The sequence below is a fragment of the Zosterops lateralis genome, assembly GCF_965231275.1.
Source record: "Zosterops lateralis genome assembly, chromosome: 2".
Lineage (NCBI taxonomy): Eukaryota > Metazoa > Chordata > Aves > Passeriformes > Zosteropidae > Zosterops > Zosterops lateralis.
In genome coordinates this window covers 82,024,553-82,037,883 of record NC_139763.1, presented here as the reverse complement: position 1 = coordinate 82,037,883, position 13,331 = coordinate 82,024,553, and the positions used below count along the sequence as shown (strand labels likewise).

The 13,331-nt window shown below is 36.4% G+C and overlaps 1 protein-coding gene across 3 annotated transcripts in view; it reads right to left on the bottom strand.

Moving 5' to 3' along the window:
• Positions 1-13,331, bottom strand: part of GRM5 (glutamate metabotropic receptor 5) — a gene marked incomplete at both ends in the record, with an annotated part of 228,923 nt that overhangs the window by 34,576 nt on the left and 181,016 nt on the right. For all 3 annotated transcript variants that reach the window (XM_083881469.1, XM_083881467.1, XM_083881468.1), the window contains 2 exons: positions 945-1,113; positions 6,754-7,000. In XM_083881469.1, the coding sequence (XP_083737595.1) occupies positions 945-1,113; positions 6,754-7,000 (416 nt within the window). The remainder of the gene's footprint in view (positions 1-944; positions 1,114-6,753; positions 7,001-13,331) is intronic.

The window sequence follows — 13,331 nt, the reverse complement described above, 5'->3', positions numbered from 1 at the left end:
AGTGAATTAAACAGGGTGACCGTGTCCTAAAACTCTGTAAAACTCAGACTAAAGAGATTCACTTTGCGTTGCAGAGATTGGTCATGCTCCCATCAGCCTCTCTTGGCAGCTGCTTCCCAATTTTCAGTCATACTGTTTTAAGACATGAGAAAACTGAGCTTCCAGTGAGATTGGTCAGAAATCACACCTATTTTTTTTATGGGTTGAACATGCCCATCTCCTCATTCCACTAGCTTTTATATAAATTACTGTAAGGTAAGCTACAGACTTGCAGTATTTTAACTGTTCTTCAGGAAGCATCATGGGATGCTGAAGGAAAACAGTGTATAATTAATATATGACACATTCATCTAAGCACCTTGCTTACTGCAGCGTGGGAAGGGAGGAAGGAAAAAATAAAAATCCTGGAAAACAAAGAAGCAGTAAACCAGGTATGATTAAAAAATATGTTGCCTATATTTCCTGAAGTTCGATGTAGTGGTAGTAGTTGATGTTCTCTGATGGTACCACAGACTTAAGATCTGACTAATAACGTTCCAGTCTGTTTATGTCTAGCACTGAAATAGTAGCAATTATTATTTATAATTTACCTGCAATTGTACTGACAAGGCCCAGTCAGGGATTTGCACTCCACCGAATCAGACACTGTAAAAACATGCAGCAAAAAGCCTCCAAACAATATCTGTTTGAAAGCATTCAGAATATAAGTTTAAAAAAAAAAAATAAAAAATAAGTCAGTAGTCCACAGATACAGGAGTCAAGAAAATGGCAGCTTATTAAAATAGTGAGATGATTATGATAAGAGTAAGAACTAAATACATAAGTCTGTACATGTTAATTAAAGTGTGGGATACCATCTCCATGTAGAAGTCAAGAAAAAACTTCCTTTCAAAGTTCAAGGCTGTGCATACTACAAGACTGAAGCAAAATAAGAAAATATTTACCTTTATCTGGCCTTTTTCACAAGGTTCACTGCATACAGATCTGATGATATTACTTTTCTCTGACCATATTTCATCATCATCCATTTTCAGCTCACCATTGTCCCAGCTGCCAACATTGATATAATCATAGTAGTCCTTCCCCATTTGTTTAAAGTTCATGATTTCATATCTTTGGAAACAAAAAGGAGAGACAGCTAAGTTGAGAAGAACATCATGAAATATACCAAATTAAAGGAACACCATACAGTTGAAAATCAAGCATGTTGAAATGAAAAAGAAAAAATTTAAAGCATTATGATTGAGTATCTCACTATAGTTTCAGTGATTTCATAATCTTGCTTTTCCTTTGTATGTTAAGTTGAGGGGTTGGGGTGTTTTCTTTGTTTGCTTTTTATTAAGTTTTGTTTCAGGTTTATTGCTGGGGCTTTTTTGGGTGTTTTTTGTATCACCATAAAAAGTTCCCTGAACACCCTGGGGTTGTGACTGTGTTTCTGAGAATAACTATTTATTTAAGGAAAACAATGAAATGAGTCAAACAGAATTAAATCTGTGCAACTTTCAGCCCTGGAAGCCAATTGCATATGGAGTCCCAGTTCCCTCTACAGCAGACGCTGAGTAATCTAAACCTATAATGCCAATTCCTATCACTACGTGCTCCTCACTGTCTGCAGGTGCTTATTCCCCTCCTGAGGGAAGAAAACAACAGATAATCTCTCAAAGTGAGGCAGAAGCAATCTCTGTGTGATCAAAAGAAAATTCCTGTGCTGTAAGATTGCAAGATGAAATTTCGTGTGGCATCCAGAGAAGAATCAGGCATCACTCTTCTGGAACAGAGTGCAGGAATATTTCCTTTTTTTTTTTTCTCTTTCCCCTTTCTTTTGTTCAACATTGCATCAGCAAATGCTGGTCTTTCCCATCCATACAGTCATTTTTATGTAATTCCTCTGTGATTGGAACACATTTAATTCCTTGCACAGTATGGCTTAGAAGAGAAAAAGTACTCATGACTCAGTCCTAGGCTGCTTTTGGGTCAAAGATAGAGCTTATCAGAATTTTCTGTTTCATGTTCATCTTCTTCCTACTTTCTTTTCAGTTCCCCCAGAGTCTTGCAGAAAGTCTGTGGAGTCACGTTGGACTCCCTCCTACAGCTGAACACCAGCCCACCTTTCTGCCATATAGGCCTGGACTTTTAGCACTTATATAAGTCATGTTTGAAAAGTTGGGCAGCTCCTGAAGAAATGATACCATGCTTTTTTTTTTACCTTCTCTTTAGTGGATTTGGAATTAATATCTCTAAGCAATATGAAATTTACTGATGGAAAATAAGAAAACAAAAAGGTTAAGACAATCTTGGCTTTAGAAAAGCTGCCTCTTTCATAAAAAAGGAGACATCTTTTTCCTGTCAGTAGGCACCAAATTAGTTCTGAAGGCAAAGCATATAGACAGGGTTGCATTAAGAGTGGTATTGTAAGAGCGTAATTTATGAAATTCAATATACAGATGAGGAAAACAACCTGCTCATTAAATCAAACAATCTCTTAAGGAAGATACCCTGCTGGGTTTAGGTGGACTAGAGTTAATTTTCTTCAGTGTCTGGTAAATGGGTTGTGTTTTAGATTTGTGCTGAAAACAGTTTATAATATAGAGATGTTTTTTGTTATTGCTGAGCAGGATTTACATAGGGCCAAGGCCATTTTGGACTGTCACATTGGCAAGGAAGTTGGGAATGAATGGGAAGTTAAGAGGAGACTCAGATGGCTCCAAGTTACTCAAGGAGTATTCCAGACCATAAGACATCATACTCAGTATATAAAGTAGGGGGAAGGAGGAGGAAGGAGGGGATGTTTGGAGTTATGGCATTTGTCTTCCCAAGTCACCATTAATGCATGATGGGTCCTGTTCTCTTGGACGTGGCTGAACACTTACCTACCTAGGAAGAAATGAAAGAATTTCTCAGTTTGCTTTGATTGTGTGCATGGATTTTGCTTTTCTTGTCAAACTGTCTTTATCTAAACCCACAAGCTTTCTAGCTCTTGCTCTTTCAGTTCTCCCCCTGATTCTGTTGATGCAGGACTAAGCAAGCAGCTGCAAGGCACTTGGTTTCTGGCTGGGGTTTAAACCACAACAGATACACAGATATCTCTCTTAAGTTTTGAGGAAACATTTTTAAGACTGACAAGCAGTAGCCATATTATATCTAACATCAACATTTTTCCCACGTTGATGTAAAAGATAAAATTATAGGAAAACTATTTTATAATATTGTCCGTCCACAGATCTCAGGAAGCTTTGCATCATGAAAAATTCTGTCACAGTGGGAGAAACTATGGTACAGCAGGGATTCAATGCCAAAATCACACCCAGGGCAGGATCAGGACTGCAAGCAGCCTATGAAAGGTAATGAAAGTGGAGTCTGACTGAAGGGACAATGTGATATTCTTCACCTTATATTGTTCTTGATAATGAAGAAGAAATTACTAAAACACAGAATGAAAAATGCTTCTGGATTTTGAAATATTTCACTTTCCATATTGTATAAAGAAGGAAATATCCACAGCTTCAACAATGCTGTCCTCAAAACTGGAGATATGAATGCCAGATTGACACAAAATAATTGAATCCAGATAACACAAGCACAAATCCAAAGAAACAGATTTCTGTGCATGGTTATAAACTTTCTTCTGAGGTTTACAACCATAGTAACAGTTTGTCAAGGATTAAACAGACTAACCAAAAATTTAGCACAGAAGCCACAGTAGAGCAAACATTATCAGGCACTGCAGCACACCTATGAGTATAACTTCGTTAAAACTTTCAGTTTAACATTTCATGGACAGGCAAACAAAAGTACTGCCAGTGCTTGTTAGGCCAAAGGACCTAAACCAATAATCTCCCCAGTAGTAGTTCCATGCATACATCACAAGGGGAATACTAGAAAGGAACCTAACAAATTTAGTATAGTATTGTCTCAATAAGTCTTGTCTCTCTTCTCTGTGGAGAACAGCATTGATAGATGGGTAGAAATAGCCAGATTCACTAAGTCCATTGGTATAGTGGAGGCTCATGAGTCACTGGCTCCCTGGAGGTTCCTTGAGATAATACAGGGACAGTTTGTCACTTTAGGATAGGAGAGACCAGATGGTATAATAGCACATTTCCAGCAGTGCTCTAATCACTGTGCAAAATACTTGTTTCAAAACAGAAGTGCCATGAAGTTGCTAGGAATACATCTTCTATTGGTAGCACAGTCAAAACATCAGCATCATGTTTTTCCTTGCCTGTTCTTCCCTGCTCAATTTCTTCTTAGAGTTTTTGCAATTACATTTACAGATAATTGTTATCTTCCTGAGGAATCATGACTTCCATACTCTTTTTTTTTCCATAACTTTTGTGTCACATAAAACTGGCCCTACCTACACTAGACTGCCTGCCTGCTTAAAACTCAACATACACATAAAGGACTTTGGAATAAGGCCAGAATTCAAACAATTTTGTGGGATTAATCATCTGTTGTATAATATCAAAACCTTTTTGCTATACATCGAAATCCTGAGCTATCTAGGTCAGAAATGCTTTTTATGTTCTGGTTGCCTGCTTAACACCACCACCAGAGTATAGCCATGAGGATTGAAATTCTTGATTTACAAAGTGAAGATCCAGTTATCAGTGCAAGTGAACAGGGCAGATGAGTTATTCTAGTACGAGTGCATCATCTCCAAGCTCTTGCAAATATGTGATTGACAGTGCTTAAAAGACTATACACTACTCCAAACCTGGAAGTTAGAAATAGAGCTTCCTATAAAATCTTCTTAATCATGAGAGAGTACATTTTGACTCAATGTTGTCTGATTTAAGCACATACACTGGATTTAATGATATGACTGCTGTTGGACAAGAGGGACACAAAGAATTATGATTAAAAAATAAATTAAAAAGAAAATGAAGCCTGTGACCAGTTTGTAACCACACACAGTTCATTAGTTTGAGTAGACACAAATGTCACACAAATCCAGGGAAGATGGACTTTCTTAAAGTCAGGATACTGAAGTACACATTCAACGTGGTGTCCCCATGCTCTTCAGTGAAATACTTATGTCCAATTGTGACTGAGCAAATGACTGCACATGATATAATTTATTCGTCATCTTAAAATTTAAAAATATCCAAAATATTCAATTAAATTCCTTGCAACAAATGGTGTTAAAATATTCTTGTTAAGAATGCCAACATGAAGAAAAGGTAAAGCAGGAGATCTCTGCAACATTTAGATATTGTTATTGATGTTGTCGTGTCACATATTTGTTTTTGACAGGCCACACATTATTCATTCATTGTAGTAATTTTTACACAAGAAACCAATTGGAATAGGGTAGGATGCAGTTCACTGCATCTGGGCACCTTTAAAACAAAAAAGAAATCTGTTTAAAGAAGTCTGAAATAAGTATTTTTAAAGGAATTTGGCCAGAAAAATTCAGACCTAACACCTTTCTTTAAAATTCAGCTATTTGTAAAAATAGAATTATTTAGAAGAAGACAGCCTTGCTCATGCTAAAAAAGCTCTGAAAACAAATTTCCATCTTAAATTTTCCTAGGTTTCTGCCAGTTTGTGCCTGGGTTCTCCTACAAGCTCACAGTGCCCTTCCATAGAGTTTGAGTCTGAAGAATTTGAAAATTTGTGTCTCCAGAAACAGACACAGACTGCTGTGTAGGTGGCTGTCCTGCTTGCTTTTGGGGAGAATGCTGACTTTATAGGTTTGCAAATAGAACGAGGAAAAAAAATCAAGTTTGAAATCATAGAAATTTTTGGAAATGTCAAAATATTTTGACCAATGATTTTAAATTTTCCAACCCATTTCTTCTAGGAAGTTACTGATTTCCTTTCTGTTCACATTAGTGGGAGAAGAAAAAATTTAAATGAGTGTATAGGATAAAAAATTTTCCTCTAGTCATCTGTTGATATAGGACCATAACAAAGATGTTTAAAACCTTCCAATAATGTGGAGATAAAGGGTTATCTCAAACAATACTGGAGCAAAAGCAGTGAATGAGACAATAAATACATCAAAATATAGCAAATAAATATACTTTGAATACTATCATATTGTTGTTCATCCTCTGAAAATTCAGTAGGCAGAAACTCATGACCATTTCTAATGTGCATTTCTATGGATACATGTGTCATAGAAAAACTTGTCTTATATTGCCTATATATATAAAATGTATATGTATATATATTCAAACATGCTATCAGCAAAATAAGCTGAATTTTTCTTAGAGCAACACAGTATGGATTGATAGCTTAGTGTGTTATGTAAGTGGAAAGGTTTTATTTGGAATATATGTAAGCAGGTTTTTATTAATTCTGATAAAATAAATCCCAGATGCCTCAGTACAATATTTTTGATACTGTTTTAGCTTTCTGAATAAAAGAACTAAGTCTGCTATGATTGTTTATAGGTCAACCAAACACATACACTTAAACACCCACATAAAGAGAGAAAAAGGCTGTGGTGGACATCATGGTCTACAAACATAAAGGTCTGATTGTTTGTTTTCAACAATAACGCTTTAAAATGGTACAGATGAAAATGCAAATTCATGCAGGAAACTTTTCCACTGAAAGTCCACATCTTTAACTTGAAATGCCATTAAAAATGCACATAAAAATAATTTTACAAAATAAGCACAGGAATCAGGAAATGTAAAACTAGGAGTATGAGACCTTAGCACTGTTGTCAAGTCTGCACATTTCTACTATGTATTGTTAGCATCTCTGCTATTAAACAGTTTGACAAATGTCAACAATTACCTTCCTGGTGAGTCTCCATTCTCATCAAACAAGATCATGTCCCCAGAGACCCCAGTAAAGTTAGTCTTCATGAGGGATTCCAGGAGTTTCCGGCCATCTATGGGTTTCATGGCATCACAGAGGCCCACGTAGCCTGGGCACAAGGACAGCTGCATGTTGTGGAGCCCATAGGCCATGGAGTATATTGCATTGATTACAAAGCCCATCTTTGAGTCCTGAACGTGCTGTGTCCTCAGAGTCATCTGGCCTGTCAAGGAACAAGCAGAGAGTTTAAGTGAATAGGGCTGGGATACAGTTAGATTTTCAGACATCTGCTGGTGGTTTAATTATTAACAGTGGAAAAGGTATTTTATGTGTCTTAAACAGCTCATAAATGTTGTTTTTATTGGTACACATACTGACCATGTTAGAATAAAAACAAAGAAATGAAAGTAGAAGTCCTCTTTAAATATTGTATTATCCAGATGATGCATTTTTCTCTGCAGCTCATCAGCTCACTTCACATATGATAGTTTTAGAGTGCTGCTCTTTGATGTGTATTTTTAAAGCATTTTAATATAATACTTTAGGGAACCCAGAAACTTTTCTCCACCTCCAGAAATCTCTTCAAACCTTCAGAAATATTAGTTGAAGTATAAATGCTAATAAGAGTTTATTCTCTAGAAAGCTTATTAAAAAAATTCTGCTTCTGGAAAATCAGTGAACTCTGTTGCCCAGAGAAGTTGTCAATGCCCCATCCATGGCAGTGTTCACAGCCAGGTTGGGTGGGCGCTCTGAGTAACCTGGCTTAGTGGAAGGTCTCCCTGCTCATGGCAGAGAAACTGAAACTACATTATCTTTAAGGTTTCTTCCAATCCAAGCCATTCTATAATTCTATGAAAACACTTTTGTTTCAGAGACATGGAACTAATCCTGTGCAAACAGACTGACCTAGGCAACATCCCTTTACTGTACCAAAATTTCCCACAATAACTCTTCTACATCTCTTGCTCCTCTCTCTCTATGTAGTGAGGATAACAATGAAATACAGGCAAATAAATTAAAATATCTGTGAAAGGTTTGACAGTGTGGGCGAGGTAATGACTCTGTTTAGCCAGAATTGGTGAATCCTAATTTTTTTGGCTTTTAAAAGATGATTTTTGTATTTCTAGTCTCTATTTATTGCTTCTGTGAAATGCACAGAAAAAAATCATGCAGCAGCACCTTGAAGACCTTTATTTTTTTATAACACACTGTTATCACTAACACAGATTTCCTCTGCTGACAGCACCATGCAAACTATGGAAGGGTAGGTTGGAGTTTTTCTTCCCAGCTGCAGTCTAGCCACAAGATCTTTAATATTGGGGAAGTGAGAAGAGTCAGAGATAAAACAGCTGCATCACTGGTGCTGGGTATTTATCCAACGCCTAGAAAGATTTGTCTCTGGAGGCAGGACAAACAAAGAGCTCTATTAGAACATTTGCTCTCCTTTTATCAACCAAGCAGCAACCCCAGGAGCTAGGGAGTCCCTTCCTTGTGTGGGCAGCCCAGAGAAAAAGGAATGCAAATAACCTGCCCACTCCATGAGAATCTGCCTGCCATGGAGGCATTGGTGAGGGGCAGGGATAGTGCTCACACCTGCCCATCTGAGCTGCAGAGGCAGCACAGTCTGAGAAGTACTTTATGCCATGAGAAGATTGGGGCACCGACAAGTTTTTTCTTTAAAGAAATTAAGACTAATATATGACTCTCAGGGTGGCACTCATCTAGTTTAACAATATCCATCCAGAAGACAGGAACCCATCATGATGTGTAGGCATCTTTAGTGGAAAAGGGTAAGAATCCCCCGCTGGTGATCAATTCTGTCATAAAACAGGTATGAATACATACAAGCACAATTTTTCAGTGGTGAAGAAGAACATCACCCCATAGTTCTAATCACTAAAAATCTATTGCAGCACTGGAAACATCAGGAAGGGTAGTAAAATACATAGTTTGAACTGAAAAACACTGTGTAGAGGTCAGAAAGTGAATGAGAGAACTGAGAGATTCCTTTTTCCCCTCTGTTTTAAGTGGAAGCTGGCAGCACCATTTCAGTCACCTCAGGAGCAGTGATAATTAACATTTTGGAAGGCTAAACAACATGAGCTTGAAGTATCTTAATAGAAAAAAAAATCCTTGGAAAAAATACAGACTGCTGCTCATTTGTTCTGTTCTATCAAGGTATTGCTTTTTCCTAATTAAAAATAATAGGCATAAACACTACAACAGTGAAGTACATGTAAAACCCATATTAATTGAAATTAAGTGGAAAATTGTACAAGCGTATTACATTGCAATACATAAAACTTGTTTTAACCAATTATTCATCCACAAAATTAGCAGCAAACACACCATGCAGTTAATTATAGTAGCCATTAGAATTACTCAAATTTGCTTTGGCAATAGTATTTATCATAAAACAATATTTCAGCTGCTTTATTGCATATGATTGCTTAAAAATCTAATAACTTATTTCTTAATTCTTACTCTCCACTGGGATTCCTGCTTCAATTTTATGAAATTATTATTCTGATTTCCTTTAAACACTGAACTTCATTCCATTCACCTGATGATTTATAATGAGGCTGCTTAGCTCTTCCTAGAAGCTGCTGGCAATTGTCAATGGAGTTGTGAGGGATTTAGATGTTGTGAGAATTTTAATATACTTCCTGCAGCTGGAGAATACATTTGCCTGAGATATTAATTGCCTTACTTTTCTGTATAGGGGCAAATCCAACCTACCAAGGTCAATTTATAGTACCACAAGATTCTATATTTAGGGGAAAATCATAAAAACTAAGACAAAAGTTTTTTTTAGTATATTGTAATAAAGCCTTAAAACACCAGCAAGAAAGAACTCCAATCAAATTCAAGGCAGAAAGTTACTTTCAACCCATTTCACAAAGTATTTTGGCATGTCAGATTTGAAGCATATAAGTTTACCCGTGCTTACTTACCTCAGTAACCCTAGTGGTGGCTTTAAGAGAAGGCTGAATACATAAGCTAAAAGGTAGTCTCTCACTCAAAAACAACAAAAAGGTGAAAATATTTTAAATCTATCTCTGCAACAATTATAATTTAGGTAGCCTTAAACATATTGTTCACTTAAGAGTTCTTGCATATTTTTCTTGCTGGAACTCCAGCACGTATTTTACCTATATTACTCATGCATGAGTGCTGTCTTCAGTCAAGAATTTTCCTGACACAAGGTGATCATGTTGTGGAAAGGTGGCATGGATGAATTTAATGGGAATGGCACTGCTTGGAATATATCAACCTATTTATGAATCTATGCTGAAGTTTTCAAAAGGGCCCACATAGTGATAGGACAAGGGTGAATGGCTATAAATGGAAAGAAGTCAGGTTTAGAGGAAGAAATTGAAGGTGGTAAGAAACTGGAACAAGTTGCCCAGAAAAGCTGTGAATGCTCCATCCCTGGAAGTGTTCAATCCAGGTTGGATGAGGCTTTGGTCTAGTAGAAAATATCCCTGCCCATCGCAAGGCGAATAAAACTACTTGGTCTTTATGGTCCTTTCCTTTCCAATCCAAACCATTCTATTCTATGATTCTATTGTATGATTAACTGTAAGAGGATGGCCCAGCACTAGAATCCTTATCCAAATTTGTTATTTTCTGCTGTCAAGTCTCCAAAGCACACAAATATGTAGATGATGAAAAAGAAACATTCTTTCACCAAGAAAGTGATAGCAACTAGCAACGGTTCATTTCTTGGATCTATTTAGAAACAATTAGTGTACTTATGGGCAGTGATCCAAGAAAGCTCTTATGGATGCTGTTAGTCCCTGTGCATGGTGAGCCAGCTCTGGACTGCTTCCCACGCTCCAGAGCTCAGCAACTCCCAGAACTGGTGGTCCTGGCTACCAGTGAGACTAATAAAACAGTTTTTCCACGCCTGACTCCCTCCTTCCAAATATGGAAAAACAAACCAAACCAAACCCACATCTTTGCAGCAAATTCTGAAGTTTGTCTCTTGTTTCTAGTACTGAGCATGAAAATAAGCATTCATCAATATATTTTATTATTTTATGGATTTTTGATGGAAAACTTGTTATTCCTCTCTTTTTTCCATGTTTTTACCCTCAAGGAAGAAGAAATACAATTTTTTCTCCTTGCCAGCTTGTGATGCTAGAAAGCCTCATCAAACAAGAATGTTAAAGATTGCAAAATTACCATGGTTCAATATGCTTTTTCTGCTTTCTAACTTTTCCAAAGATGACAATACTTTGCATTTTAAAGAATGAATAAAGGGTAAAAGGAAGAATGAAAATAGTTTACATTCTGAGGATCCCTCAATCCCCTTATTTCATTCTCTGAGGAGAAATGGGAGAACAAAATATGAGACACAATATGGGAGAATATTTTTTTCAAAGTGCAGAGCAGTTTGCTGAAATGAAGGGAAATTGTTACTGTTTCTTCACTATTATTATTATTATTGTTATTCTCAGTGATCAAAAAGTTGTTTATGAAAAAGTCATAAGAGACATTACAATGGAAACCACAGGCATATCCTGCAGCCTCCAATTATTTCATAATGTTTCCCCGTGACTATATCACAATTTAGTTCGTATATAATTCCATAAATATGGCATTAAAAATGTCAGTGATTCTTTGTACACAGTTCTGTTTTGAGGGACAAGAGGCTGACAAAAATGAGTTCTAGTTTTGCTGGCAAATATGTCCCACATACACATTCTGCTCACTGTCCATGAACTCCATGAACCAATATGTTTTCCTATATTTTCTTTCCTTTGCCTTAGTGAATGTCTTAAAAAAAATCAGGACTACAGGGTAATCTTTCCAACAAAACCATGCTAATGTCTGTCTTCTGCAGGATATAGTGTGTGGCTTCTTAACTCTGTCAGCAGGTGCATCTTGTCCCTGTTGTGCCCCTTGGGAACACGTGTAACTTTTCCTGGATCTGTATGCTCTGGATGACATGCCACCAGTCAGTCATTCCAGAAACATGCATGTCTGTCCACTGAAGAAATGTGTGGTATCTTATGAGACAGAGGAAAAGCTGTAAAACCCCCTATATTTTTCATATCTAATTAACTTGTCATTCTTAAAGATATAGAAAAAACTGATTTTGGAACCTTTTCCAAAATCAGTTGTCAGAGCTTCTATCAAAGCAATATGAAGTGATAAAGTAACTTTCAATTCTGTGTTGTTTGTAAGGTTCTATGTGTATTTTTTGGCTAAAAAATAAGCTGCAGTGGTTTATTTATTTATTTGTTTTCCTATTTTAATTTATTACAGGCTCTTGGACTGAAGAAAAGAGGTATTTTTTTGCTCTATGGGAAATTTCATATATTTCAGTTCAAATATCCTTTCTCTGGGAAGTGTCATTTTGATGCTGAGGCAAAACACATAGTATAAGACTGAAACAATGTGAAGGCAAATTGAAAACCTGAAACAAAGCTTTTCAGTGTTACTGAGATAATAAAACACAAATGACCTATTTCAATGCTGCTATGGAACACTTTTAAAATTTGACAGGGAATTCCAGTGAAATTTCCTCATCCAATGCTTTTGATAAGTTCTATTTTTCACTCTTAACTGAAGGGCAGTATCAGAACTGTTACATTTTACATGTTGAGTAGCACCAAAACGTTGAGAATGACTGAAAGACCAAATTCAATGTACTGAAATCTGGAGACGACTTTCAAAATATTTCCTCAGAATACTTAGTTGACTTTGGTGTTCTACCTTTATTTAAACCTGCACAGTCATGGCATTCCCAGAGTGCTCACAGATCTGATGAGAGCTGGACCTTCATTCCTGGATGCCCACAAAACTGTGGCAGTCTGGCTTCTCTTGACAAGCTCAGTATAATCAGCAAAGAGAGTACCAGCAATTGGTAGTCCTAGGAGAGGGTAAGTAAATGGATATCTGTTTCTCCATATAATTCTCTTAACAGTACTATTAAAATTATAATTCTATTAAAACTATTGTCGTTCTCTTAAAAGTACTATTCTTTCTCTACAGAATTCAGTTTCTTTGGTTACAAATTGCAACAAAGCTCAACCATGACAGGTACAAAAGCACATTAAATGGTGGCATAAAACTCTGTACTTGCAAACATGCTTATATGAATTATTTTAATCTATATAGGAAGTTGAACTGTTGAGAGAAAAGAATGGCAGGATCTCTCCAACTGAAACATCCAATATGAAATGTATATAATCTGGATAAATTTAATTATAATTTAATTTTTTAGGCTAGTGAGACATGGTCCATGTATTTTCCAAGGCACAGAAAGGCAGGTGGAAAAACAATTGTAATATAAAGAAAGCCACATTAGTTGTATCTTCACATACATTTAATATATTGAAGGAGGAAGTCAGGGAACACAAATGGAAGGAAAAACAAATGTAATTTTCTAGTCAGATTTTGGAGGAGTTTGATGAATTCTGTAACAACAATGAGATGATTAAAGCTATTAAAATATTTGAGTTACAGATATGTTAAATCAGAATCAATTTATAACAAAAAGGCTTTCAAAAATATAAACCAGAGCATAAAGCAGTTTCTAGTGT